This window comes from Halichondria panicea, chromosome 5 (assembly GCF_963675165.1).
Source record: "Halichondria panicea chromosome 5, odHalPani1.1, whole genome shotgun sequence".
Classification (NCBI taxonomy): domain Eukaryota; kingdom Metazoa; phylum Porifera; class Demospongiae; order Suberitida; family Halichondriidae; genus Halichondria; species Halichondria panicea.
The window spans coordinates 2,244,884-2,271,460 of record NC_087381.1 but is presented as its reverse complement, the minus strand read 5'-3'; the positions used below and the strand labels follow the sequence as shown (position 1 = coordinate 2,271,460).

Below are 26,577 nucleotides of genomic sequence, written 5' to 3'. Positions count from 1 at the left end.
GGCTAACTCATATGTTGAATAGAAAGTTTGTGCGGACAGATGATGCTATGAAAGATTCTGAAGAGACTGCAACAGCCTTCAATGTGAGTCAAACTAGCCATAACTCGAGAAAGAAGCTTTAGTTTGCTAATCCACGAATCAAAATCCAAGAGAACGTGGCTAGAAGCCTATAGAAGCTGTTAGTTTTCGTCGCATTGCAACCGTTGAGCAGTTACAGCTGGAACAGACACACAGACACACAGACACACACACACACACACAGTTTTTTTTTTTTTTTTTTTTTTTTGGGAGTAAACAACACCTTTATGGTGGAAGCAAGTAAATAATAGTATAATAAAATAATAAAACAAAGGACAGTGTATGTAAAATAGTGTGTACATGAGGTGAACAGTTAGTTTGTTAGTTTTGCTGCAAGCTGGCCTCTGCTATAACCAGGTCCACAGGTGACATCTTCATAGCGTGGCCTCTTGATGAACGAGCGCCACGTATGCATTGAATGGCGGACCTGAGCAGGCTGAAAGAGAGGGAGCATCTCAGCCAGTGCAGGGTGGTGCTGTAGGGTTGGTCCCATTTCTCTGCTAGCAGGGAGGCCAGTCGTTTGTAGAAGTTTGTAGCTTGTTTTGAAAGGCCGCCAGTCGCAGACATCACAATGGGGACGAAAGTAGCATGCTCCATCTCTCACCCTTTGTCCGTATGCACGGATCTTTTCCCTCTCGTGCTTCCTGAAGCATTGGTCTAGGGTTGTGTTGCGATTTGAGGGAGCAAAAGGGTTGAAGACTCTGACATCCATCAGGGTTCTCTCGCGTCTGCCTCCCCAGAGACCACTGGCAGCAACATCGAGCCTAGCACCTATGGTGTATTTGCGCTTCTCCCGGACATGGTCTCTGTGGTGATCTCCTGAAGCTCTGGTTCAATTTGCACATCATTGCATACTTCAGTTAAGAGTCTCGCTGTTAAATCTCTTATTTCATTGTGACGCAGGGAAGGAAACCCACCGCGTGGGCAAGAAAGTATATGATCCACAACAAACGCAGCGCCACAGGCACAGTGTGTGGGGGTCTTGATGGGTGTCCAGCCGTAGCGTAGGGCCATGGCATCAACAAAGGCACCCTTGTGGAGACAGAAGCCATGTTCCTTGATTGGCAGAGAAGTCAGCCAGCTCGAGGCACCTGATTGGCTTGCGAGGTCCATAGCTTTAGAGAGCTCAGGGGTTACTTCCTCTTGTAGGGTGGATGCAGCTTGCGTCATGTGCTCCCTTCGGTCACGCTGGATCTCGCGTTTGGCAGTTATCTGGTCCGCAAAGGCTTTGTAGGTGGGTTCACTACCCCTTAGGTTTATCAGAGGGGTGGTGATCTTGATGGAAGCATTGTATTCGTCGTCTGAGCGGGAGGAGGCGTCTGGTATTCCTAATCCACCTAGCCTTGCGGGTAGTGCCAGCAATTTTCTCATAGAGTCGTTTGGTGGTGGATATATACAATTCTGGGAATTGCTCCACTCTGTACTGCACTCTATCTAGATTGTACTCAGCTTGTGTCAGTTAGCTCTAGCTGTGTAGTTTGGCAAAAACGGCGATAGGTAGGTTCTGACAAAAATCGAAAAATTTGGTGGTTTTTTTCAAGTTATTACTGCTCGGACTGGAAGCGACTTGGCCTATCCAAGTTTTCGCTGGACAATAGGCCCATGGCCATCTGTTAGTGTGTGTAATTAGTTTGAATCAGTCTTGTTTTGTTTGTGCGTTACACGCCCTTTTACCTGACACAATTTGATGTCTGACAGAGTTTGGCGACTTCTCTAACAACAATCATGGTTGATCACTATAGATTTATATTTGGCATGCAGCAAATTATGATAATTATTAATCAATGTGTGTTTATGCAGGTGTGTTTATGTTATGTAGCTTTGGCACCTCCACCGAGGCATCAGCACCCGCGGTGCTTTCATTATTATATGCAGTCCAACATCTGCAAGGGAAGTGTATATAGTGAGTTCTTTTGGATAATGTGGAAATAATTATATATACCAAGCTCAGAAAGTGAATATCGATTCATGCACACTTGTATATACAAACAACAAAATCATATGCACTCAGTAAAATAATAGTTATACAACTCAGCCAAGGAATATAGTCTAGAATCCCATTCAGCAACAGAAAATTAATCTGGAATAAACAATAGTAAGTATAGTTCCAGAAGAGTGTAAAGTTCAAAATCACAAACACAAAACGAATAGTGTTAAGTTCAAAAAAAGAAATCCGACACGGATTTAGCTTAGAATTTCGTGCAGGACGTATAGGATAACTATACAGTCATGTAAAATGAAATTGTAAGCATGAAAATTAATGCAAGTTACTAAGAAGTGATACAATTAATGAAATCATAATTATGCATCTGATATACCATTCAATCATATCTAGAATCTACCGGCCAGTGGCCATGGGTTCATTGAAGTTCAGTGGTGTGTCACTTTCTGCTCTCAGTACAAGCCTCCTTCTTCAAACAACTGCAAGAGAGACTAGACAATGTGAACTATCACAACACAGATTCATTAAAAAGTGAGTGTATGAGAGATGGCCGGAGAGTCACTGATTGTATAGTGTCCTATAGTGATGATGCAAGATCGGTTATAGATCGGTTATAGATACTGAGGAGGGCGAAAGGAGTAGCTATATAGCCATATTTTTCCAAACAAAAGTGTTTTCACTATTATTTAGAAACTGAAGACACTTTTATAAACAGTTGTTTGTTAATACAAGAAGACATGTGTGCACTGATTCACAGCTGAATGCGTAAACTAACTATAAAGTTATTGTAACAAGATTTTAGTTTGTTATTTTTACTGGTCTGAAATTCGATGACATAATAATACAGTGTCTATCGATCTAAACCAGCACAAACAATAACATAACTTTCAACATGTATTTGTGTTTGTTTCCACGAGACAATAACTATTAATTCTTAAAGTTTGCTAATAATCATGGCTAGCCATGATCAAGGTGTAATAGAACAAGCTACTCAATTGACTGGTCCTAATACTGTCACTGCAGAAGACAAACCTCTTCTGCAGAAAAACAAAAAACTGAAAGGGATACTTTTCTTTCGAAGGTTTCGACAGTCCATATTGATCAAGTCCAAAGCTGCTAATATGATACTCTTTTGGAATATTCTAGTTGAATTAATTTTCGGACTTTTTGCAGATCCTGGTAATCTTTTTGTTTTAGTTTTCAATTTGTTTGAGGTGTCCCCTTTCTTCACTAGAGATGTCATAGTTTTTTATATCATGATAGGATCAGGGGTGTATGGTGTGATTGCGTTTTGGCTGCTGTTTTACCCCCTGGCTGGATACTTGGCTGATGTTCGTTTTGGGAGGTATAAAGTTGTTATGTGTGGATTGAAAACAATGTGGGGATCGTTGTTGAGCTTAATCATCTGCGGAGTCGTCATTTGCTCTATAGGTTTGCCTGTCATTTTGCTGAAATGTTCACCTTCATTTTGTAGCATTTTTATCTACACATTTGATGTATTGGCAAATGTGTTGATTTTTGTTGCTTTTGTTGCTGTACTAATAGGTTTTGCTGCATTTGCTGCTAATGTGATACAGTTTGGAATTGACCAGCTTCAAGACTCTCCTGCTAGAGATTGCTTCTTATTTATTCACTGGTTTTTATTCACACTTTACTTTGGAATTGGTCTGGGAAAGATTGCGTATAGCATGGGAATTTCCACTGGTGGTTATAGTTTTATTTTTTATTATGCATTTGTGTTGTTTTTGTTCTTGATTGCTGTTCCTGTTTCTCTTTGCATTGCTAAGCGCAGGTGGTTTATTACCAACTCTGGCATTGGCAACCCGTATAAAGAAGTAGCAAGAGTTGTTTCTTTTGCTCGGAAACACAAAATTCCAATTAGACGCAGTGCCTTCACCTACTGGGAGAATGATATACCGACAGGACTGGATCTTGGTAAGAGCAAGTATGGAGGACCCTTCACAACAGAGCAGGTGGAGAATGTGAAATCATTCTTTGGAATTGTGTACATCTTGCTCTCACTCGGACCATTCTTTGCAGTGGATATTGCTGCATCCGTTTTCCTTCTAATTCTGAAACATCACATGGCAAGTACTAGCTTTCAATATGGCAGTTTTGAAAACATACTTGATTCTGCATTTTCAACTGGTGACACACTTTACCCTGTTATCATTATCACTTTACTTCCAGTTTATCTCAAAATAATTCATCCTCTACTTCAGAGATATGGTATCCTAAAGCGTATTGGAATCGGTCTTTGTCTAATCACAATCAACCTAATCTGTTCACTGCTAATTGACTCAATTGGTCACATTCTACCCAGTGGTCTGAATTCCACCTCTGTATTTGAACCTCAACACTTCAATTTCGTTGAATTTAAGTATGTGAGCCCGGCACCACTGAACGTTAATTTCTCCACAGTTCCTTATTATTCAGCAAGTCCTTTTGGCAATGGCCTACATACTGATCTATGGTGGTGTGTTTGAGTTTATTTGTGCACAAAGCCCTCATTCCATGAAAGGTCTTCTCATTGGAATTTCTTTTGCTGTTAAAGGAGTCTTTCAGCTGATCGGTGTTCTTGGAATTCTGCTACCATTCAGTTTCTGGGTTTCCTCCCCGAGAGCAGGTTTAGTGTATTTCTTAGTCAACATAGTGATATCTGTCACTGGTGTTGTGGCTTTCACAGTAGCGGCAAAGAAGTACCAGTATCGACAGCGTGATGAGTTCTGCAATATACGGAAGTTCATTGAAGAGTTTTATGAAAAGGATGTTAGTCATAATCGAGAGTTTGAGGAACTGGATGTCAACACTGCTGACAATTAGAAGACTGCATGCCTCATGATCAGCTAGTGATGTAGTTAAATTGTTCCATAATTATTATTGACTTGTAATAATTATAATTTATAGATAGCTAATGCCACTTTATTTTTTTGGCTATTTTATATCTTTATTATGTTTTAGAAATTCAGCCTATACACACAATTATAAATGTACTAGATTTCAATGTTTCGATTCAGAGTTATAAAGACAATTAACTCCATCCATCTTCTGGCTCGGTAAATTAGTGATTTGTTTCACACCAACTATTATTTGAATATAATGTAAAGATGCAATCATAATTAGTATAACCTTTGTTGTTGCTTTTTAGTGGTCGATACAAAGTTCCCTCTACTGGCACGCACGCTCAAGACAGAACCTAGCCTCGATTCCAGGCCGATTAAAATACGTATTTTAATCGGCCTTAAATCGAGGCTGGACAGAACCCTGCCGTTGATGGTTGTTAGGGAAGGTGATCATTTGAGTCAGCTGTTCTCTAACAAACCTCTCTACAATCACATCAACCTACATGCATGTACATGTATATACGAGAATTGATTTCTGAACTCATTTTATTATTTACCTTGAGACACTTGACGTTCTATTGTATAATTTTTTACTACTAAAAGCTCTTACTGTTAGTAACCGAACTACAACCACACCATGCACTCTATTGTCAGTGTCCTCAACTCTGGCAGTATCAGCGTTTCCAGTATTCGATTTTTTGTTAAACTGAGAAGAGTATCGATATCGGATTGAGTTCATGAGTCACCTTTGTAAATATATAGTTCTCGAGTGTTGTTATGTTCTATTAGCTCGGCAAAGTTTTGAATGACTCCGCCTAATGAGTTGCTGCTAATGTTCAGATCTTCTATTGCTGAGTTGGCCATAAGAGATGAGGCCAGTAGATCTTGTTGTTCCTCCAATTGTATAGTATTGAAGCAATAGACTAACAAAAGTTCAGTGATTATTAATTGTTTATTTCTATTGCTCTATTGAGAGCAATCAATCCACTACAGTGGAACCTCAGTTAACAACCACCTCCGAATAAAGGCCAGCTGCTATATAACGGCCAGGAAACTAGGTCCCAAATGAACAGTTTGTGAACAAAACAACCCCTCAACAAAGGCCACCTCTGTATACAGGCCAAAACATTGTTCCCCAAAGGTGTCCATTATAGAGGGGTTCCAATGTATCTCCAAGTGGATTGTGAGATAAATCCAGTTTCTTCAATGAACAGTTTTGACGAGTGCGTATGTTAACTCAATAGCTAATTCTAGAGAAATCAAATGCCACAGCCACACACATCTATAGCGTATGCAGTTTAATTACACTTGTCATTGTCCAAGGTAAGCTATAGTCTACAAAGAGTTATCGTGACCTCTAGCGAAATGTTACTCTATGATTATTATGTCCAGTAGTTTCATGCAGAGCTGTTTTGCTGTATATGGTCCTCTGAATATAATATACACTGTCAAAGGAGAGAGAATTGTCGGTGACATCCAACGATTCGAGACATTGACTAGAACACAGGAACAACGCTAATTAATCACAATCTTTTTCAGCGATACGATACGATTCCACTAGTCCAAAATAAATTAAAACCAAGAGCTTTGTGGTCACAGAGGGCTGATCGCAAGAGAGGAACTGTACACTGCACGATTGCTAGAATCTGCTCTTACACTGAGGAGGACGAAAGGATTAGCTAGACTGTAAATGTACCCTAACAAAGGTATTTTAACTGAAATACTATACTTTGTTTAAGCATTCAGCTGTGAATCAGCGCACACATGCATGTCTTCTTAATTGTATATATACAGCTGAATGCGCAAACAAACAATCTATCATGCATATCTATATCTGTAATAATAATTATACCGTAGATCTTAGTGTAACATTTTTTGCTTCAATCTCAGCACAAACAGTTTAGCTTTCAACATGTGTGTTTGTTTTTGTTTCCACAAAAACTACATAATAATATGTTGTCTCACATGACTTTTTATTTTTGTAGCTTGAAGTTTACTATTAATAATGGCTAGCCATGAACAAAGTGTAATAGAACAAGCTACTCCCTTGACTGGTCCTACTGTCAATGCAGAAGACAAACCTATTCTGAAGAATGACACAAGACTCCAAGATATCCTTTTCTTTCGAAGGTTTCGACAGTCAATACTGATCAAGTCCAAAGCAGCTAATATGATACTCTTTTGGAATACTCTAGTTGTATTAATGTTTGGACTTTTTGCAGATCCTGGTAATGTTTTTGTTTCACTTTTCAATTTGTTTGGGATGTACCCTTTCTTCACTAGAGATGCCATAGTTTTCTACATCATGATAGGATCAGGGGTGTATGGTGTGATTGCGTTTTGGCTGCTATTTTACCCCCTGGCTGGATACTTGGCTGATGTTCGTTTTGGGAGGTATAAAGTTGTTATGTGTGGATTGAAAACAATGTGGGGATCGTTGTTGAGCTTAATCATCTGCGGAGTCGTCATTTGCTCTATAGGTTTGCCTGTCATTTTGCTGAAATGTTCACCTTCATTTTGTAGCATTTTTATCTACACATTTGATGTATTGGCAAATGTGTAGATTTTTGTTGCTTTTGTTGCTGTACTAATAGGTTTTGCTGCATTTGCTGCTAATGTGATACAGTTTGGAATTGACCAGCTTCAAGACTCTCCTGCTAGAGATTGTTTCTCATTTATTCACTGGTTTTTATTCACGATTTATTTTGGAATCGGTCTGGGAAAAATTACATACAGCATGGGAATTTCCACTGGTGGTTATAGTTTTATTTATTTTGCTTTTATATTGTTATTGTTCTTGATTGCTGTTCCTGTTTCTCTTTGCATTGCTAAGCGCAGGTGGTTTATTACCGACTCTGGCATTGGCAACCCGTATAAAGAAGTAGCAAGAGTTGTTTGTTTTGCTCGGAAACACAAAATTCCAATTAGACGCAGCGCCTTTACCTACTGGGAGGATGATATACCGACAGGACTGGATCTTGGTAAGAGCAAGTATGGAGGACCCTTCACAACAGAGCAGGTGGAGAATGTGAAATCATTCTTTGGAATTGTGTACATCTTGCTCTCACTCGGACCATTCTTTGCAGTGGATATTGCTGCATCCGTTTTCCTTCTAATTCTGAAACATCACATGGCAAGTACTAGCTTTCAATATGGCAGTTTTGAAAACATACTTGATTCTGCATTTTCAACTGGTGACACACTTTACCCTGTTATCATTATCACTTTACTTCCAGTTTATCTCAAAATAATTCATCCTCTACTTCAGAGATACGGTATCCTAAAGCGTATTGGAATCGGTCTTTGTCTAATCACAATCACCCTAATCTGTTCACTGCTAATTGACTCAATTGGTCACATTCTACCCAGTGGTCTGAATTCCACCTCTGTATTTGAACCTCAACACTTCAATTTCGTTGAATTTAAGTATGTGAGCCCGGCACCACTGAACGTTTCTCCACAGTTCCTTATTATTCAGCAAGTCCTTTTGGCAATGGCCTACATACTGATCTATGGTGGTGTGTTTGAGTTTATTTGTGCACAAAGCCCTCATTCCATGAAAGGTCTTCTCATTGGAATTTCTTTTGCTGTTAAAGGAGTCTTTCAGTTGATCGGTGTTCTTGGAATTCTGCTACCATTCAGTTTCTGGGTTTCCTCCCCGAGAGCAGGTTTAGTGTATTTCTTAGTCAACATAGTGATATCTGTCGCTGGTGTTGTGGCTTTCACAGTAGCGGCAAAGAGGTACCAGTATCGACAGCGTGATGAGTTCTGCAATATACGGAAGTTCATTGAAGAGTTTTATGAAAAGGATGTTAGTCATAATCGAGAGTTTGAGGAACTGGATGTCAACACTGCTGACAATTAGAAGACTGCATACCTCATGATCAGCTAGTGATGTAGTTAAATTGTTCCATAATTATTATTGACTTGTAATAATTATAATTTATAGATAGCTAATGCCACTTTATTTTTTTGGCTATTTTATATCTTTATTATGTTTTAGACATTCAGCCTATACACACAATTATAAATGTACTAGATTTCAATGTTTCGATTCAGAGTTATAAAGACAATTAACTCCATCCATCTTCTGGCTCGATAAATTAGTGATTTGTTTCACACCAACTATTATTTGAATATAATGTAAAGATGCAATCATAATTATTATAACCTTTGTTGTTGCTTTTTAGTGGTCGATACAAAGTTCCCTCTACTGGCACGCACGCTCAAGACAGAACCTAGCCTCGATTCCAGGCCGATTAAAATACATATTTTAATCGGCCTTGAATCGAGGCTGGACAGAACCCTGACGTTATGGTTGTTAGGGAAGGTGATCATTTGAGTCAGCTATTCTCTAACAAACCTCTCTACAATCACATCAACCTACATGCATGTACATGTGTATACGAGAATTGATTTCTGAACTCATTTTATTATTTACCTTGAGACACTTGACGTTCTATTGTATAATTTTATTGTACTACTAAAAGCTCTACTGTTAGTAACCTAACTACAACCACACCACTCTATTGTCAGTGTCCTCGACTCTGGCAGTATCAGCGTTTCCAGTATTCGATTTTTTGTTAAACTGAGAAGAGTATCGATATCAGATTGAGTTCATGAGTCACCTTTGTAAATATATAGTTTCTTGAGTGTTTGTTATGTTCTATTAGCTCAGCAAAGTTTTGAATGACTCCGCCTAATGAGTTGCTGCTAATGTTCAGATCTTCTATTGCTGAGTTGGCCATAGAGATGAGGCCAGTAGATGTAGTTGTTCCTCCAATTGTATAGTATTGAAGCAATTGACTAACAAAAGTTCAGTGATTATTAATTGTTTATTTCTATTGCTCTATCGAGAGCAATTAATCCACTACAGTGGAACCTCTGTTAACAACCACCTCCGAATAAAGGCCAGCTGCTATATAACGGCCAGGAAACCAGGTCCCAAATGAACAGTTTGTGAACAAAACAACCCCTCAACAAAGGCCACCTCTGTATAAAGGCCAAAACATTGTTCCCCAAAGGTGTCCATTATAGAGCGTTTCCACTGTATCTCCAAGTGGATTGTGAGATAAATCCAGTTTCTTCCAATGAACAGTTTTAACGAGTGCGTATGTTAACTCAATAGCTAATTCTAGAGAAATCAAATGCCACAGCCACACATCTATATAGCGTATGCAGTTTAATTACACTTGTCATTGTCCAAGGTAAGCTATAGTCTACAAAGAGTTATCGTGACCTCTAGCGAAATGTTAATCTATGATTATTATGTCCAGTAGTTTCATGCAGAGCTGTTTTGCTGTATATGGTCCTCTGAATATAATATACACTGTCAAAGGAGAGAGAATTGTCGGTGACATCCAACGATTCGAGACATTGACTAGAACACAGGAACAACGCTAATTAATCACAATCTTTTTCAGCGATACGATACGATCCACTAGTCCAAAATAAATTAAAACCAAGAGCTTTGTGGTCACAGAGGGCTGATCACAAGAGAGGAAACTGTACACTGCACGATTGCTAGAATCTGCTCTTACACTGAGGAGGACGAAAGGATTAGCTAGACTGTAAATATACCCTAACAGAGGTGTTTTAACTGAAGATACTATACTTTGTTTAAGCATTCAGCTGTGAATCAGCGCACACATGCATGTCTTCTTGAATATATACAGCTGAATGCGCAAACAAACAATAAATCATATCTATATCTGTAATAATATACTGTAGATCTTAGTGTAACATTTTTTGCTTCAATCTCAGCACAAACAGTTTAGCTTTCAACATGTGTTTGTTTTTGTTTCTACATAATTATTATAATGTTGTCCCACATGACTTTTTATTTTTGTAGCTTGAAGTTTAATGGCTAGCCATGAACAAAGTGTAATAGAACAAACTACTCCCTTGACTGGTCCTATACTGTCAATGCAGAAGACAATACTGATCAAGTCCAGAGCAGCTAATATGATACTCTTTTGGAATACTGTAGTTGTATTAATGTTTGGACTTCTTGCAGATCCTGGTAATGTTTTTGTTTCACTTTTCAATTTGTCTGAGGTGTACCCTTTCTTCACTAGAGATGTCATAGTTTATTACATCACGATAGGATCAGGGGGGGTATGGTGTGATTGCGTTTTGGCTGCTATTTTACCCCCTGGCTGGATACTTGGCTGATGTTCGTTTTGGGAGGTATAAAGTTGTTATTTGTGGATTGAAAACAATGTGGGGATCGTTGTTGAGCTTAATCATCTGCGGAGTCGTCATTTGCTCTGTATAGGTTTTCCTGTCATTTTGCTGAAATGTTCACCTTCATTTTGTAGCATTTTTATCTACACATTTGATGTATTGGCAAATGTGCTGTTTTTTGTTGCTGTACTAATAGGATTTGCTGCATTTGCTGCTAATGTGATGATACAGTTTGGAATTGACCAGCTTCCAGCTAGAGATTGTTTCTTATTTATTCACTGGTTTATATTCACGCTTTACTTTGGAATTAGTCTGGGAAGATTGCATATAGCATGGTAACTTCGACTAGTGGTTTTAGTTGTGTGTGTTATTTTGCTTTTGTGTTGTTATTGTTCTTGATTGCTGTTCCTGTTTCTCTTTGCATTGCTAAGCGCAAGTGGTTTATTACCGACTCTGGAATTGGCAACCCGTATAAAGAAGTAGCAAGAGTTGTTTCTTTTGCTCGGAAACAAAAAATTCCAATTAGACGCAGTGCCTTTACCTACTGGGAGGATGATATACCGACAGGACTGGATCTTGGCAAGAGCAAGTATGGAGGACCCTTCACAACAGAGCAGGTGGAGAATGTGAAATCATTCTTTTGGAATTTTGTACATCTTGCTCTCACTCGGACCATTCTTTGCAGTGGATATCGCTGCATCCGTTGTCCTTCTAATTCTGAAACATCACATGACAAGTACAAGTACTAGCTTTCATATGGCAGTCTTGATGACATACTTGATTCTGCATTTTCAACTGGTGTCACACTTTACCCTGTTATCATTATCACTTTGCTTCCGGTTTATCTCAAGATAATTTATCCTTTACTTCAGAGATACGGTATCCTAAAGCGTATTAGAATCGGTCTTTGTCTTATCACAATAAACCTCATTGCTAGTTGACTCAATTGTTAACATTCTACCCATGCAGTGGTTTAAATGCCACCTCTGTATTTGAATTTCAGTACTTCAAGCCTTAACCTTTCTCCACATGCACTTCCTTCTTATTCAGCAAGTATTTTTGGCAATGGCGTGCATCTACTGATCTATAATTATGTTGGTTTTATTTGCGCACAAAGCCCTCATGAAAGATCTAATCTCCTTAGCTGTTAAAGCCTATAGCAGTTGATCGGTGTCAGTATTGGAATTTGTTACGATTTAGTTTCTCGGTTTCCTCCCCAAGAGCTAGGTTTGGATGAGTTCCGTAATATATAAGCTATAAGGAATTGATGTTATGTGCATCAGCGAGGTGTTTTTTTTTTTTTTTTTTTTTTTTTTTTTATTATACAAATTTCTGCATACAGCAAAGGTAACAGAAAATAGCAAAATAGTAGCTAATTCAAATCAGTTACCTACACAGAAAACAATACGCAATAACCTACAACAGAACATGTAAATTACACTTAATTAAACTACAGTAACTGATATTTAAAGAATGCAAGAGATATACCGTCCGTGGCCCGAAAGCTGTTTAGTGTTCAAATGTCTTAATTGGTACGGTTGGGCTCTAATGGTGAATGGAAGATTGGGATAGGGTATTTCCCCTGATATGATCTTGAAGAGTAGGCAGAGTCTGACTATGCTCCGACGCATAGCTAGCGTTTTTATGTTGCACATGGTTAGCAGTGTCTCATAATTCTCATCCCATTTCTTGGTGCACACTTTTAGGGCAAACTTCTGGGTGTCCTCCAATAACTTGATGTCCTTAGCCAAGTGGGGACTCCAGACAGCAGAGGCGTATTCTAAATGAGGTCTAATTAGTGATTTGTATAATTTAGAGGTAGAGTCAGGTTTCGAGTATTTGTAAAAGCTCCTGTGGAGCATGCCAATAAGTTTTCTCGATTTATTGCATGTAGAAGTAATATGCTTGGTCCAGGAGAAATCACTTGAGAAGTTGACGCCAAGGTATTTGAAAACATCTACCCTTGAGAGAGAAAAATTGTCGTCAATAGTAAGAGTGGAGTTCGGAAGTGTGGGTGAGTGTTTCCTAGAGAAGGTCATGTAGCAACATTTTTGAACGTTTAACTTCAAGTGATTGTGGGATATCCAGTAGCAGAGTGAGTTCACATCATCCTGGAGTTTTGAGTAATCAGATTGTGAACTGATTGACCTGTAGAGCGCGATGTCGTCAGCATACATTGCTATGCTGCTCGATGACACACAGTTGGCAGCCTTATCAATATAGATTAGGAAGAGTAGAGGGCCAAGAATTGACCCCTGAGGGACTCCTGAAAGCACAGGTAGGAGGCTTGATTCTACACCATCAAGAACAACCAGCTGGAGCCTTCCCGATAGATAGCTTTCAATCCATTTGGTGATGAATGGGTTTAGTTTTAGTTTATTGTGTTGCGTTATCCGCTATACGGTATCCTTACACAGTGCATTATAGGCCCTATATAATCATATTAGCCCTTTGATCTCAGAGGAGGTGAACAAGTGATTAGCCTTGTTCCATGGCCAAGGCTAACACATGCACGATTAATTTTAAGTCTAGAAAAAAGGGGCGTATCTCATATCTGCCAGGACGTCCTATCTCTTTCAAGACTTATTCTACGTAGATCTAGATCTACTTGTACAGCTAGGCTATACTCTTGCAGCTACAAGACTAGTAGATATCTAAGTGTGTAAGTGTTCCTGGCCGCCCCAGGGCAGGCCTGGACTATGGCAACCAAAATTAGGTGAGTTTGTAATTAATTTGATATAGACTTATTATAATTATTGGCAGGACATTGTTTTATTTTTGACCCCTCTTCATGCGCTAACAACCATTGTCAATATAATAGGCTTTGCATGAAAATAAAAAGTTGTATTAGTTATTGCCCAGCATGAGTGCAACATCCCACATATTGCACTGGAGCAACACAATGCCCGAGGGCATTATCATCCATTGCCATGTTGCACGAGAGCGCCTGCTTGTTGTAGTTGGGCGGAGTCCAACCAACTGCGTGGGGTTGGGCACCACTGCAATGTCAGGTTTTGTTCCACTGCAGAAATTTTGCAGCCCAATCAGATTGCAGAGTTCAAGTGCTGAAGGCGTGGCTTATTAATAAACGAGTCAGTAACTGATAAGTCAAATCAAAATGCAACAATAGTAGACAAGCCAGCTTGATCCAGGAACACACCAGGTCAGTTAGAGCTAGTGGCAAGCAAAAGTAACTCCTGCAGAGCATTCTAACTGAGATTTACGGTTACCGCCCACTTTGTTAGCCACACCCTAAAGCTAAGTACAAAACCTGACATTGCAGTGGTGCCCAACCCCACGCAGTTGGTTGGACTCCGCCCAACTATGCTTGTTGCCCCAATGACATCAAACTCTTCTGATTGGTTAAGTTGTTCTGTAAATAATTATTGGGCCGAGTGAAGCGAGTCCTATACCTATAATGATGAACATTGCAATTTTGTCTGTATGTGTGTGTCAGTCTGTCTATCCTATAAAACGGACCATTTGAGTTATTGGGTGGGATGGTAACATGCCATATATATACAAAGCACTGGATTCCTTTGTTTGATCTGCCCACTCACTGGGCAACAAAAACTATTAAATGTGACAATGGTTTGTGTGCAGCTAATGTTAGCTTTTAGTGATTGACGGATTATGTTACGAGAAATTCACTGCGTCTGGCATGCATATATCCTTCTCTTGTCTATACTATATACTCTTGTGCATGTAACAAGATATCAACTACACATCACACCCATGCACTTAAGTTTGAATGTTTTCCCCAATTAAATACTGTACTTAAAAAAACTATTGTGGTATCTCTATCAACACAAGTGATACTCCGGTTTCTGGGCGGGCGGCTTTTGTCATTGTATTTTAGTTTCACCTTTATGAACTCACTATTTTGTATCATTATTATCATACTACTTTGTACCACATGGATCATTCTACGCATGCGTAGGAGATAAAAATCCAAGAAAAATCTGATGTGGGCGGTGGACCAGAAACCAGAGTATCACTTGTAGTGGCCTTATAAGCACACAACTCCCTCAGGGAGTGCTAGGGGTACTCTCGAGCACCCCCGACCAGCTGGAGTCAGTGTACAAATCACAGAGAAATGTATCTGATTATCCAGTTGAGCACCCCTTCTCTTCCAGATCTTGCTGCAGTTAGCCAGCTATAGAATAGGTAAGGAAGTCTCTAATCTGTGAGCTATAGTTCTCTTTCGTGGCTAGCTAATAGGCTTCTCTATACAAATTCTAGCAGATAAGTTAATTATGACGTCTTAACCAGTGTGGCTTCCGGTCAACCAAATTTCAGCGCTTCACGGCCTATTTCATCTATAATAGCATCCCCTTCCCCAAAATCCTGGCTATGCCCCTATCCATGTTATACTTATCCTCGAGCGCAACATATACGTATACGGTAGTGTATTTGTATGAATGCATGTGTGTGTATGCATGTGTCTGTCTGTAGCTGTACTTGAGTAGTTTAATTATCCCATTCCACACAATCCAAGCCTATAACTAAGATAGAAGACTGCTAGTACTAGCTAGATGGGCGTCGCCTCCCCCGACTGTTGCACAGGAATTAAGGTGGACGGGAATCATACAAGCCTATATCAACAATTTTGTTCTGGCCATTGCGCAATATCAGTTATGAATATTGTTATTTTTAAGTGGTGTTGTACACATGTAGTCAATAGTGATGAATATCATTTATTGAAGTGGGTGTCGCCCACGCCGCTCAGTCTCGATATCTGCCTGTGGAATTTTACTGGCAGACCAAAACTGCTGATATAGGCTTGATTCCTGTCCTCTTTCCTATGCAACAGTCGGGGGCGGCGACGTGCAAGCTATTGTCACATTTTTATGCATTGATTCAATTTGTAGATTGCAAATTAAAAATAAATTTACCTTGTGACGTCACGGCTGGATACCATCAGTTGTCATACTTAGTAGCAGTAGGTGTGACTCTCAAGTGTGTTGTAGTTTTGTGGTCTGTGATACATTTACTCATGAATCATGATCATGACACAACTTTAAGATCCTTCCATGAACTGCTGTACCACCTTAATTAATCTCCTGTATATCTTCCCACAAGAAAAGTACTGAAGAGTACATTGTTCAACGCTGTGTGCGTTATTTTACGGAGGACATCTCGGCCTGGGGACGAGGCTAGTATTTAGCTATAGCCCCTATAAATAAATGCAGTTACCCCTGCATATTTACCTACCTTTAAGTCGTCTAATTTTAGACTATAAGATTGCCAGTCACAATCTATTTGTCGTAATAATTATAGGTAAACGATTATTACCCTTCATTGTTTACCTCCTGCCATAACCACTGCATTATATTATAGTGATGATTTGGGTGAGAAACTGTATTGGGCTTCACAATTTCCCGGTCTTGCGGATGAGGTAGAGAGGCTGCTGGCTGAAGGAGCTCCTGTAAACTGGAAGGACAGATATGAACAGACCGCTCTCCATATGGCATGCCACAACAACCTCCCTGATGTGGTGAAGATACTAACTCAGCAAGATGGCATCAATGTCAATGTACAGTCTACTGGTAAGGACACTCCTCTGCACCGGGCCTGCTACTGGGGACACCTCAAGTGTGTCCGGCTACTGATGGCAACTGGGAATTGTGACTTAGGTAAGTCAGTGTGTGTCCCAATTATAACAGGTTAAGGCCGTATATAATTATGTGAAAAAAATGACGTAACACAGAAACTGTGGCGACTGCAACTTTTTAACGAAAAATGTTCGTATTTTAAGAACACCTATATACATTTTTTCTGCCAGCAAAATCCGCTAAGAGGCCGATTTATAAACATAGAAGTATCTTTTCCATTGTTGCTAACTGCCATGGCTTGTGAATTATTACATGCATGTAAAGCCACACCTCTTATGTTTTGGTAAAGGGTGTGTACGTGTATATACGTATAGCTATTTTAAACGGTTGACAGACCTCTTAATGATATATGTACTATAGCCTCGGCCAGCTGGGAAAAAGGCTAATGATGTACATATACCTGACTCGATCACCACTTTAGGAGCTGTGAATGGTGATGGACTAACTCCACTGGGAAACGCAGTCAGATGGGGGCAGCTGGATAGTATCACGTGTCTCATCTCAGAACTCAATGTGGATGTTAATGGTAAGAACTGTGCTAGCCTCGATTCCAGGCCGACTAAAACAAAGCCATGGTTAATACGGTATGATGCATCATTAAGATAAAACCTATACATGGTACTGGAAGTTCTGTAATAATTATAACGCTTCATAGTTGCCTAATATCAGCAGTAATTGTGGGTACATTGGGATGTCATCATACGTGATGTCATTGGAATGTGCTGTATGTATTATGCCATACTTCTATACTATTAGTTTTCTTCAGTGTATCCAGTCTACATAATTATGCCTCGGTGCGCATGCACAAGCGAAGTTATATAATATACGGTAGTGTGTTTGTGTGTCTGCATGTGTCTGTGTGTCTGTGTAAACTGCTACAGTAGGATGTTCAAGGATCAACGAACTGAGTTTCTATAGGCTTCTAGTAATGTTTTCTTGGATTTTAATCTTCGTTCTGCACTAGAGCGCTAGCTATTAGCTGCAAGAGTTAGAAGAGAGCAGCAAGGAGGCTCTAGCTTGCTTAGGCCACTCTAAATGAGACTGTAGTTCCCGTCCAATTAACTCGCGCTTCTTGTTTAGCTACCGCATTATTTTTTCTAGAAATATTGAAATTACTTTTTTTCTTGTTCTTTGTTTATACTGTTTGTGGTTGTATGTGTGTATGGTTACATTTTTATGGGTGATTATTTAAATTCATTGATGACGCAACACAGTTATAAAATAAGATTCGTAGTAATGAATAATGATAATACTGCTCACACCCGCATATGATAAATTATTTACTAGAGTCTCTGACGGTCTCATTTGGAGTGGCCTTATATGAAGCAGCTATTCATTCAGTGCACAAAACAACAGTCGGACATCGGCCAATTTCCGCACAAATAGCTTTATTTCCGAGCAAAGTATATGTAGCTTTTGTTCGGTTCATTGTCTGCTCAAGTATTGGAAATACTATTGCACATGCGCATTTATCCTTGTGGCAATTATTGCTATGTCAGCATAATTATTATTGTTATTGAAAACTGAACTAGCTACATGTACTATACTGTACGTAGCTAGCCTATCAAGTAATAAGTAATAGTGAAAGGTCTAGTCCAGGATTCGATGGTTACTGATGGTGCTACCCCTTGTTCATGTGGTGTAGAGAGAAGATTCATCCTCCTACAATAATAACCTGTATAAATTATAATCAGAATTTCAACATCAGACTGATGTAAGTTCATCATAATACAGATAGTACAGTAATAATGATGAGCCTGAACTCATGGTGAAGATGACTTGCTAGCTGATTGGGACACTTTTTTATGTGTATAATATTTTTTTGAAACTTTTTTGTTTGTACAACTTTTCATAATCATTGTCTTTGCTGATTACATGTGAGAAAAATGTATGTGTCCTACCAATTTTAACTAATGGCCAACCAAAGTGTTGTTTGCTCGGACATATGGCTGAACATTTACAAATTCTTATTTTGTGCACTGTTCATTTCACTTGGACTTTTGGCATCGATCGTTTTAACAACAATAATGGTTGATCATTACCGACTCGTTGAGTTCTCTGTGATTCTGCATAAGCGATTACCGCTAATGAGTGCTCCTAAATGGATTTCCCACTGTAGAGGAAATGAATAATCTTGGGAGCAATAATCTTGGAGCTTATTTATTCACCTACATAATGGTGTCAGCACAATTTCTTAGAAATGTTCCAATATCTTAGTTTTTAAAAGTACAATTACTCACACATTTGTGGTAATCTATATTATACTCTCTATATATTATAGTAGACTGGATGCAATGTATTACAATACTTTAGACTGATCCCACTTGTGTGTGTTTAGCAGGGAACAGAGGAGGTACGACACGCGGTTAAGCTCACGTGGCTGCTATTTTTTGATTGAAGGCAATAAAGATAAAGAAGTCGTTAAAAATGCATTCCAATGACAACATTCAACTGGTGGCAATTAAGCGCCATGAAGAGACAAGTTTAGACAGTGAATTTGTTGCTGGCTAGTAGCTAGAGTTTTACAAGTAGAGATTAGATTTGTTGTAACAACCAAGGCTCAGATGTTGGCAGTGATCCTATCCTGAATGCAGGCACAAAATACTTATTAAAACAGAATTACACTAAAAACAATAATATCTCAAAATCTAAGTGGTGGTTGAAACTGGTTGAAAAGCTATTTCACATCAGTATAAGCCCAGCAATGAACCATCCTGATCTTAGAAATATCAAGTGTATTTCTTGAAAGATACACCAAACCAAATCCACTATCAAAGTACACAGTCTTGAATGATATTCATGCACAAGTTAATGAGATTCATAATACTTTTGGCTGGTCATGTGACCGTGTCAGTCGTACCTCCTCTGGCAGGGAATTATGAGCCATAATCTCATAGTTTCCCATGAAGGGAATTATACGCTTGAGAGTATAAGTATAATTTTTTTAATGTACAGAAATTATAATGATAAATAAAGCTGTAGCTACATGATAATTAGCTATGGCTGTTTAGTTTTTTCACTACCAGTGTCTATAGCGTTTGCTGGGTTGATGGTAGGGTTCACCAGTATCTTTTCTTGTCTCTATGAGGAACACTAAGAGCCAATGATTTTAACTGTTTTGGGTCCATTGTCACAAGCATGAAAGCATGTCTTCTATATACATGTAGCATTTGTCAACTTCGTCCTCCTGACTTTTGTTTCTATCCTGCAGCCATGTTTCAAAAGTGTTTACTTCAGTAGACTCCTGTGTCTTTTTGGGAAAGATTGTGAACTGTAGCATTGCTGCAAGCTGTTCCTTGCTAGCTAGGTGTACAGAACAGTTTGAATGAGAAGCTTAAGCTGGGTGTGGGGCTTGAGTGCAGAGAAAAGAGGAGGCTGGGCTCATTTTTTGCAGAGCGCTTCCTGCACAAGGTGGAGTCACTAGTTTGTCCATTCCAATGTTGAAGCAGCAGGGCCACAATGCAAAGATTTTTTTAGCAGAGAAGCAGAATCATGATGATCTAGCTTGTCAGAACAGGACATTTTCAAAAATAAACCTGTTGCTAAGGCTTGCTGCTTTTATAGATACACTTCTTGCCTGAGGCAGCCAAATGAGATCTAAATCAGTCAGTACATTCGGTTACTATGGGGTTATAGTGTCCCTCATCTATAACACATAGATACCTCAAGCCCATGTACTATAACTATAACATACGGCTACACAGCCAAAAATCCACAGGCCGTTTCATGCCTGTTACGGGCCCGTTACAGGTATAAATCCACGTGGTGTATTCAACTGTTTGGTTAGAGTAGCCTGTGGATTTCAGCATGTAATCAGCTGTGAAACGGGCTGTAAGCAGTCTGAGCACGGCCAGTAAGCAGCCCTATGTTCTCAGTTAGTTCCGGTTTACTTTTATACAGTTAAAAGCTGAGTTTGGCATGAATAATCTACTACGACTAACAGGACTGACAAGAGAGATAGACAAGCAAGAATGGGAGAGTCAAAAAAGTGTTAAAATTTTAAAGAAACAAACATAGCTCAGTTAGACAGTTTACAACACTAATAGGAATGTTTCTTCTAGTGCTTGTACTGCTCGAGTGTGTCACTGTGTGTATATATATATAAAGAAGACATGTGAAGAATGGTTTTGCAAAGAAAATAATGTTTCTAACGATTACAAATTGTTTACTCGACTGTTTGTACTACCAGCCATGTCCTCTGTCACTGTGTGTATAAAGAAGACATGTGAATATCGTTGCAAAGAAAATGTTTCCCGCTCTATACCGTAATTGATGTAATTACAGCACCACCATAATTTAAGCGCCACGTCAGCATCAGCATAATTTTTAGGTCCTAAAAAAGTGCCAACCGTTGTTGGAATTATTATTTTCTGGCGCTTATAAAAGGGCTTGTTTGAGACATCAAGACAATCATCGACTTCCTTCACTTCTAAACAGTTGTCTACCCATAGGTATACAGTCAATGAATGTTGTTCACAAGTCACTCAACTCTCAACGGTGCAGCTAGTAAGTGAAACTGAGCTAGACCACGCCCATTTTCCCTACAAATTCTATACTAGCTGTTGAACATAACCGCCACCATAATTTAGGCGCCAGCTTGGGCTGAACGCAATTTTTTGTGCTCTAAAGATGCGCCACTCAGAAGCGGAATTAATTTTTTCTGCCACTGTAATTACATCAAACACGGTACTAGTATAATGTAGCTCCTTATTTAGTAACTTCCTCTCTCCCTCTCTTTTTCTTGCTAGCTGGTCTTGGCAGTCAGTTCCATAAATAATATAATTACTCCATCTATCCTTTAAAGCTGCAACTGAACGAGAAGATCAAACTGAAGCACCTTTTTTCGGAGCTAAGCAACTCTCTCTCTGCGCATGCACATACACTGGCTGCACAGGCTGTATGCGGACGAATTCCCAGGCTGAAGACTGTCATCAGAGAAGGTAGGGCTCTTAGTGTGGTTTTTGCAGAGGAAGGGGGGCTCCAGCCCCCAAAGCCCTGCACCTCCGTACGCCCCTGCTGCGCATGCACATACACTGGCTGCACAGGCTGTAAGCAGGATGTGGGTGGTACAGGCTGAAACAGGCCCGTTATTTACGGTCCGTATTCAGGACAGTATGTACGTGCTGTAATGGGCCTGTGGTTCCAGGATGTAAGCAGGCCGTGGGCGATTACATCCGTATACAGGCCCGTATTCTGGCATGTATTCCACTGATTTTCCCCACGGGCCTGAAACAGGCCCGTGGATTATTGGCTATGTAGTCCGGTCCTTGTATACTGAGGTGGTGTGCACTTTCTGTTAACCTGACTCACCACTATATAGGAGCCGTAACCAGTGATGGGCTCACTCCACTGGAAGCGGCAGTCAGATGGAGGCAGCTGGACATCATAAAGTTCCTCATCATGAAATGCAATGTGGCCGTCAATGGTAAGATAGCTACATTATGTATGGGTCAGTGAAAATGTATATTAATTGACATAATCAAGTTAACTTCAAGCTTGTATTACTATAAAAGTGATATTTTCAGGTATTGGGCAGGAAGGCAGGTGGGTGGGCTTTTAAGTACATTTTTGTAACTTTAGTTCACCACTATGAACTGTGCAATATGGCATAATTACTTTAACTCTTCAATCTATGATTAGAGTATTATAATTATTAGCATAATTATACTGTACATTCAGGCACTTAGTGATTTATTATTCCTATCGCAGACGGTGTACTATTGTTAGCATGCAAGAAATCAGACGCGAAATTTGTTGAGTATCTTCTGAATGACGTTGGCTGCAACCCCAATATCAAAGATGGCCATGGACAGACACCACTCTCTCTTGCACAGGACAAGGACATCATTCTACTCTTGTTGCAGAACGGAGCAACTGCTGAAGATGCTTACACTCACCATCGCAAGGCTCTTGGTAATGTTTTTTCAAAGGATCCTCTGAAAAACCCTGTGAAGATGCTTGTTATCGGTCATGGTGGAGAAGGAAAAAGCACTCTCATTGAAGCAATGGAACAAGAGCCAACAGCACTCACATCGCTAGTCAACATCTTCATCTCTCCTAAAGAAGTCGATGGAGTCAGCCAGAAAACAGCCGGAATCATCCCTCGATTATTCAAGAGTCGTGTCTTTGGAGATGTGTTGGTCTACGACTTTGCTGGTCAAGAGGCCTACTACAGTAGTCACGCTGCCATTATCAAGTCAGCAGTTTATTCATGTCGGCCAATTGTTGTTCTAGTTCTAGGGCTCCATAGAGATGACACCTTTACCACCCATTCTGTCTCCTATTGGTTGGGGATAATTGCCAATCAGTGTGCCAATATGGAGGGCAACGCCCCACTCATTGTGGTAGGTAGCCATGCCGATTGCTTAACCGACAAACAGAGGGTTTTGAAGAAAGAAGAGATCGTTTTGCAAGCCGTTTCGAGATATCCGACCCTGGATCTGCTGAAGTTCATTCCCATGGATAATCGCTACTCCAACTCTAGCGGCATGACGATACTGCGAGACACTGTCGGCCCTATTTGTTCCCAAATTCGATCACATTTAGCTGTTTCTTTAAATGCACACATGCTCCTGATTTACCTTGTTTCCAAGGATGAGATGGCGGTATCTCTGGAACAATTTCGGCTGCAAATTAAAGAAGAATCCAGTCAAGCACTCTCCAAACAGAACAAAGAAGTTGTACCATTCATTCCGACAACCATTCTTTGTCTTGTTGAAATATGTATTCAGCTTAACGACAAAGGTCACATCCTCTTTCTACACAACAATATCTCACCAGAGAAGAGCTTTATTGTCCTAAAGAAACAAGAGCTCCTGGGTAAAATCAATGGTACTATATTTGCTCCAGAGGATTTCGATCAGCACTGTAAACTCTCCACAAGCACTGGTGTTGTACCTTGTTCTAAGCTGGCTATTCACTTCCCTAAGTTGGACACTGACATGTTCATTGGATTTTTAATAAACCTTGAGTTCGCCGTGCCCATTAAAGACTCGGAAGTTCTTCATTTTATCAATCAGCAACAAAAAGACGCTGATGAGTCTGTACCGCTCAATGAGAAATATCTCTTCTTTCCTGCCCTCATTCGATTAGAAGTCGACACGAAAGTGTTCAGCCATCGAGATGACCTTGCTTATCATTTTGGTTGGGTGATGTTTTGCTCTTTAAAGGACCAGTTTCTGGACGCTCGATTTCTCCACGTTCTTCTGCTTCGAATATCTCTCTCTCTCGGGCTTGCTCCTGTGATAGATCTTGATGTCCCTGCTCTGCAACGTCAATGCGCTGTCTGGAAGACTGGTGTTTGCTGGAGCACAGCTGACGGTGTCAAAGTGCTAGTGGAAGTTATTGACAAGAAGAAGGTGTTTGTTTTGATCCAAGCTCATCATCTCTCACTGGACCTATTCAAGCTGCGCTATACTGTGATGAAAAAAGTTGTGGACACCTCCGCTGAGTTGTGCCCTACTGTAGTCACTGAAGAGGCCCTCCTTCCTCCACACAGTGTGACCTATCCTCTGGAAGATACACACGTCTTTGATCTCAAGTCCCTCGCTGAAAGCGTTGTAAACCAAAAAATGTTTGTTGTTTCGGCTAAAGGTGTACACAACATGCCATTGAGTGATCTGCTCCAAGCTGAGGTGTACGCTGATCTCGGTGAGAATATTCTACAGCTTCTGTTCAATCCAGCACACAAGGAACTGTCTGATCGATTCATCTCGGCCCTTGCAACTTGTTGGAACAAGAATCCTCGACTAGCTGATATCGTACGCACAGCTATTACCAAGAATGCCAGCATTGCATTTCAAGAGTGCAATAATCTCGATGCTGTTCTGAAAGTCTGGAAAAGCTCTGGAGATTCGAGTAATGAAGCACTGAGAAAATTTCTGGATCCACTTAGTGTTTTTGCTGAACAGAACCCTCTGGTGAGTTTAAATGTTTCTTTTGGCTATGATTTCTATACTGTAGATATGTGCTGAGGTGTTGAGTTTGTGTGTTGTACTGTTCTCGAGTTTAGTGATTTTTTTGTACAAATAGGAACTGGCTGGTGTTATTGCTAAGGAGACTAGTGACGATCTACTACCTGCATCCAAACCAGTAAACTGTCCAAGCACAGGTAGGTACTGCCAGACTTATTGAATATGGTAGGGGATGTATATGGCGATGCATTGAGCGCGGACTATAAAGGTGACTTTAATGCAGATTATGCCGGCGCTCCAAGTAGTTCAGCACATGTAACTAATGTGGATTGTCGTGATCAGTTGTATGATTTCTGTTGTCATTGCATGTGATGTAGATATAAGATGGGGATGTAAACAATAGACTATCTCTATATGCAGTGTTGTAATCTGCAGCTTGGAATAATACGCTAAACGCATGCTCTATATTTCTTGTAGACACAGCCTCAGATGTAAGAGTTGGTTTACAAGAGTTGATAGACAAGTACCATATCGATACCGTCCAACTTGATCGAGAGATCCCTGATGTTGAAGTCCCTGTCATAGCTGCCTTTTTCGACAGTGTGGAGCTCTACTCTCAAGCAATGGGTCTGAGTGCCGCTGATCAAACTACTGTGAGAACTAACCTCGTTCAATACGATGCTCAGACAGCCATGGCGAAATGCTTGTCAATATGGAAACAACTCTACGCTTTTCAAGCAACATTCAGAGCACTGTTGGAGCTGCTACTGAGGCTAAATAGAACGGAAGTAGCTGCTCAAATATGTCAGTACTTCGCTCAAAAAGTGAGTATACACCCTGTCTATAGCCAGTCTGCATGCATTTTAGTAAGGCAAATGCTTATTTTTAGGGTTAGGGTTTAATGTTTGCTTAGTATATGGTTATACAGGTACCTGCATGCACGGATTGACTTATCAGCTGAAATTGCACAATTATAGACGTACGATTATGGACGTATGATGCAAACTATTAGCTGGTTCACACAACGGTTAACACTATACACCGTGCATGTAGTATAGTATAGAGCACTATACTGAATCCCCTATCCCCACGCACACACATGCACTCATAGTTGGAGAAGTGCTTACTATCACAGGAGGACTTGAGTCAGTGAACCTGCTGGACATTTATAATAAATCATGTACCTTAAGGTGACATATTTTCAGAGGTAGATTTGTTTGCGTTTTTACAGTTTTGTACATTTTGCGATATAATTTTTTGCGAAATGTCGATCTGGATACATTAGACAAGAGGGCGGCCAATTATTTGCGAGTACTAATTTTTGCGATTTACTCTCATTCGCAGAAATAGCAGAAATTAATACACGCGAAAATATGTCACCTTAAGGTACATAAAATTATTATCAGAAGTTCATAAAGAGGAGTATCCGTACAAACCACGTTACGATACAAGTACATGTTGTATGTCATACTGCGGCACTGGTGTGTAGGTGTAGTAGATAACAATGATATTTCAAGTATGCTGTGGTTTGTACCTCCAGCCCACATTTGATTTTATTCATGGCTATCAGTTTACACAACAATCAGAGGAGGTACGACACGCGGCTGTTATTTCTTGATTGAAGGCAAGAAAGACAAAGAAGTCGTTAAAAATGTATTCCAATGACGACATTCAACTGGTGGCAAGTAAGCGCCATAAAGAGACAAGTTTAGAGCATAAAACTCAGTGAATTTGTTGTTGGCTAGTAGCTAGAGTTTTACAAGTAGAGATTAGATTTGTTAAGAACCAAGGCTCAGATGTTGGCAGTGATCCTATCCTGAATGCAGGCACAGAATACTTATTAAACACTTTAAAACAGAATTACACTAAAAACAATAATATCTCAATGGTTGAAACTGGTTGAAAAGCTATTTCACATCAGTATAAGCCCAGCAATTAACCATCCTGATCTTAGAAACGTCAAGTATATTTCTTGAAAGATACACGCCAAACCAAATCCA

General features: G+C 39.9%; 3 protein-coding genes and 1 pseudogene across 4 annotated transcripts; 3 read left to right on the top strand and 1 right to left on the bottom strand.

The window, feature by feature from the left end:
• Positions 1-291: 291 nt before the first annotated feature.
• LOC135336560 (uncharacterized) lies at positions 292-1,773 on the bottom strand (annotated as a pseudogene).
• Positions 1,774-2,792: 1,019 nt separating this feature from the next.
• On the top strand, positions 2,793-5,032 carry LOC135336498 (solute carrier family 15 member 4-like). Its single transcript, XM_064532324.1, has one exon. The coding sequence runs from the start codon at positions 2,974-2,976 to the stop codon at positions 4,504-4,506; it is 1,533 nt and encodes a 510-aa protein (XP_064388394.1). The 5' UTR covers positions 2,793-2,973; the 3' UTR covers positions 4,507-5,032.
• Positions 5,033-6,819: 1,787 nt separating this feature from the next.
• Positions 6,820-9,000, top strand: LOC135336553 (uncharacterized). Its single transcript, XM_064532408.1, has one exon. It carries the CDS (start codon positions 7,601-7,603, stop codon positions 8,726-8,728), a length of 1,128 nt encoding a protein of 375 aa, XP_064388478.1. The 5' UTR covers positions 6,820-7,600; the 3' UTR covers positions 8,729-9,000.
• Positions 9,001-13,575: 4,575 nt separating this feature from the next.
• Positions 13,576-25,846, top strand: LOC135336435 (uncharacterized). Of its 2 annotated transcripts, none has more exons than XM_064532226.1 (8): positions 13,576-13,765; positions 16,390-16,685; positions 17,086-17,190; positions 21,985-22,089; positions 22,374-24,583; positions 24,696-24,774; positions 25,055-25,401; positions 25,689-25,846. In XM_064532226.1, the coding sequence occupies exons 1-8, from the start codon at positions 13,749-13,751 to the stop codon at positions 25,728-25,730; spliced, it is 3,201 nt and encodes a 1,066-aa protein (XP_064388296.1). In that variant the 5' UTR covers positions 13,576-13,748; the 3' UTR covers positions 25,731-25,846. The 2 variants fall into 2 exon arrangements, with proteins under 2 accessions (XP_064388296.1, XP_064388297.1); XM_064532227.1 differs by lacking the exon at positions 13,576-13,765 and adding an exon at positions 21,469-21,604 and having other exon boundaries at positions 16,544-16,685.
• Positions 25,847-26,577: the final 731 nt, after the last annotated feature.

What these genes read in the sequence shown, in the direction of transcription:
- LOC135336498 (XM_064532324.1), top strand. Translation starts at nt 2,974, where the DNA reads ATGGCTAGCCATGATCAAGGTGTAATAGAACAAGCTACTCAATTGACT.
- LOC135336553 (XM_064532408.1), top strand. Translation starts at nt 7,601, where the DNA reads ATGGGAATTTCCACTGGTGGTTATAGTTTTATTTATTTTGCTTTTATA.
- LOC135336435 (XM_064532226.1), top strand. An exon ending in ACTCAATGTGGATGTTAATG is followed by an intron (nt 17,191 to 21,984) that starts GTAAGAACTGTG and finishes ACCACTATATAG; the next exon opens with GAGCCGTAACCAGTGATGGG. An exon ending in TTGCTGAACAGAACCCTCTG is followed by an intron (nt 24,584 to 24,695) that starts GTGAGTTTAAAT and finishes TTGTACAAATAG; the next exon opens with GAACTGGCTGGTGTTATTGC.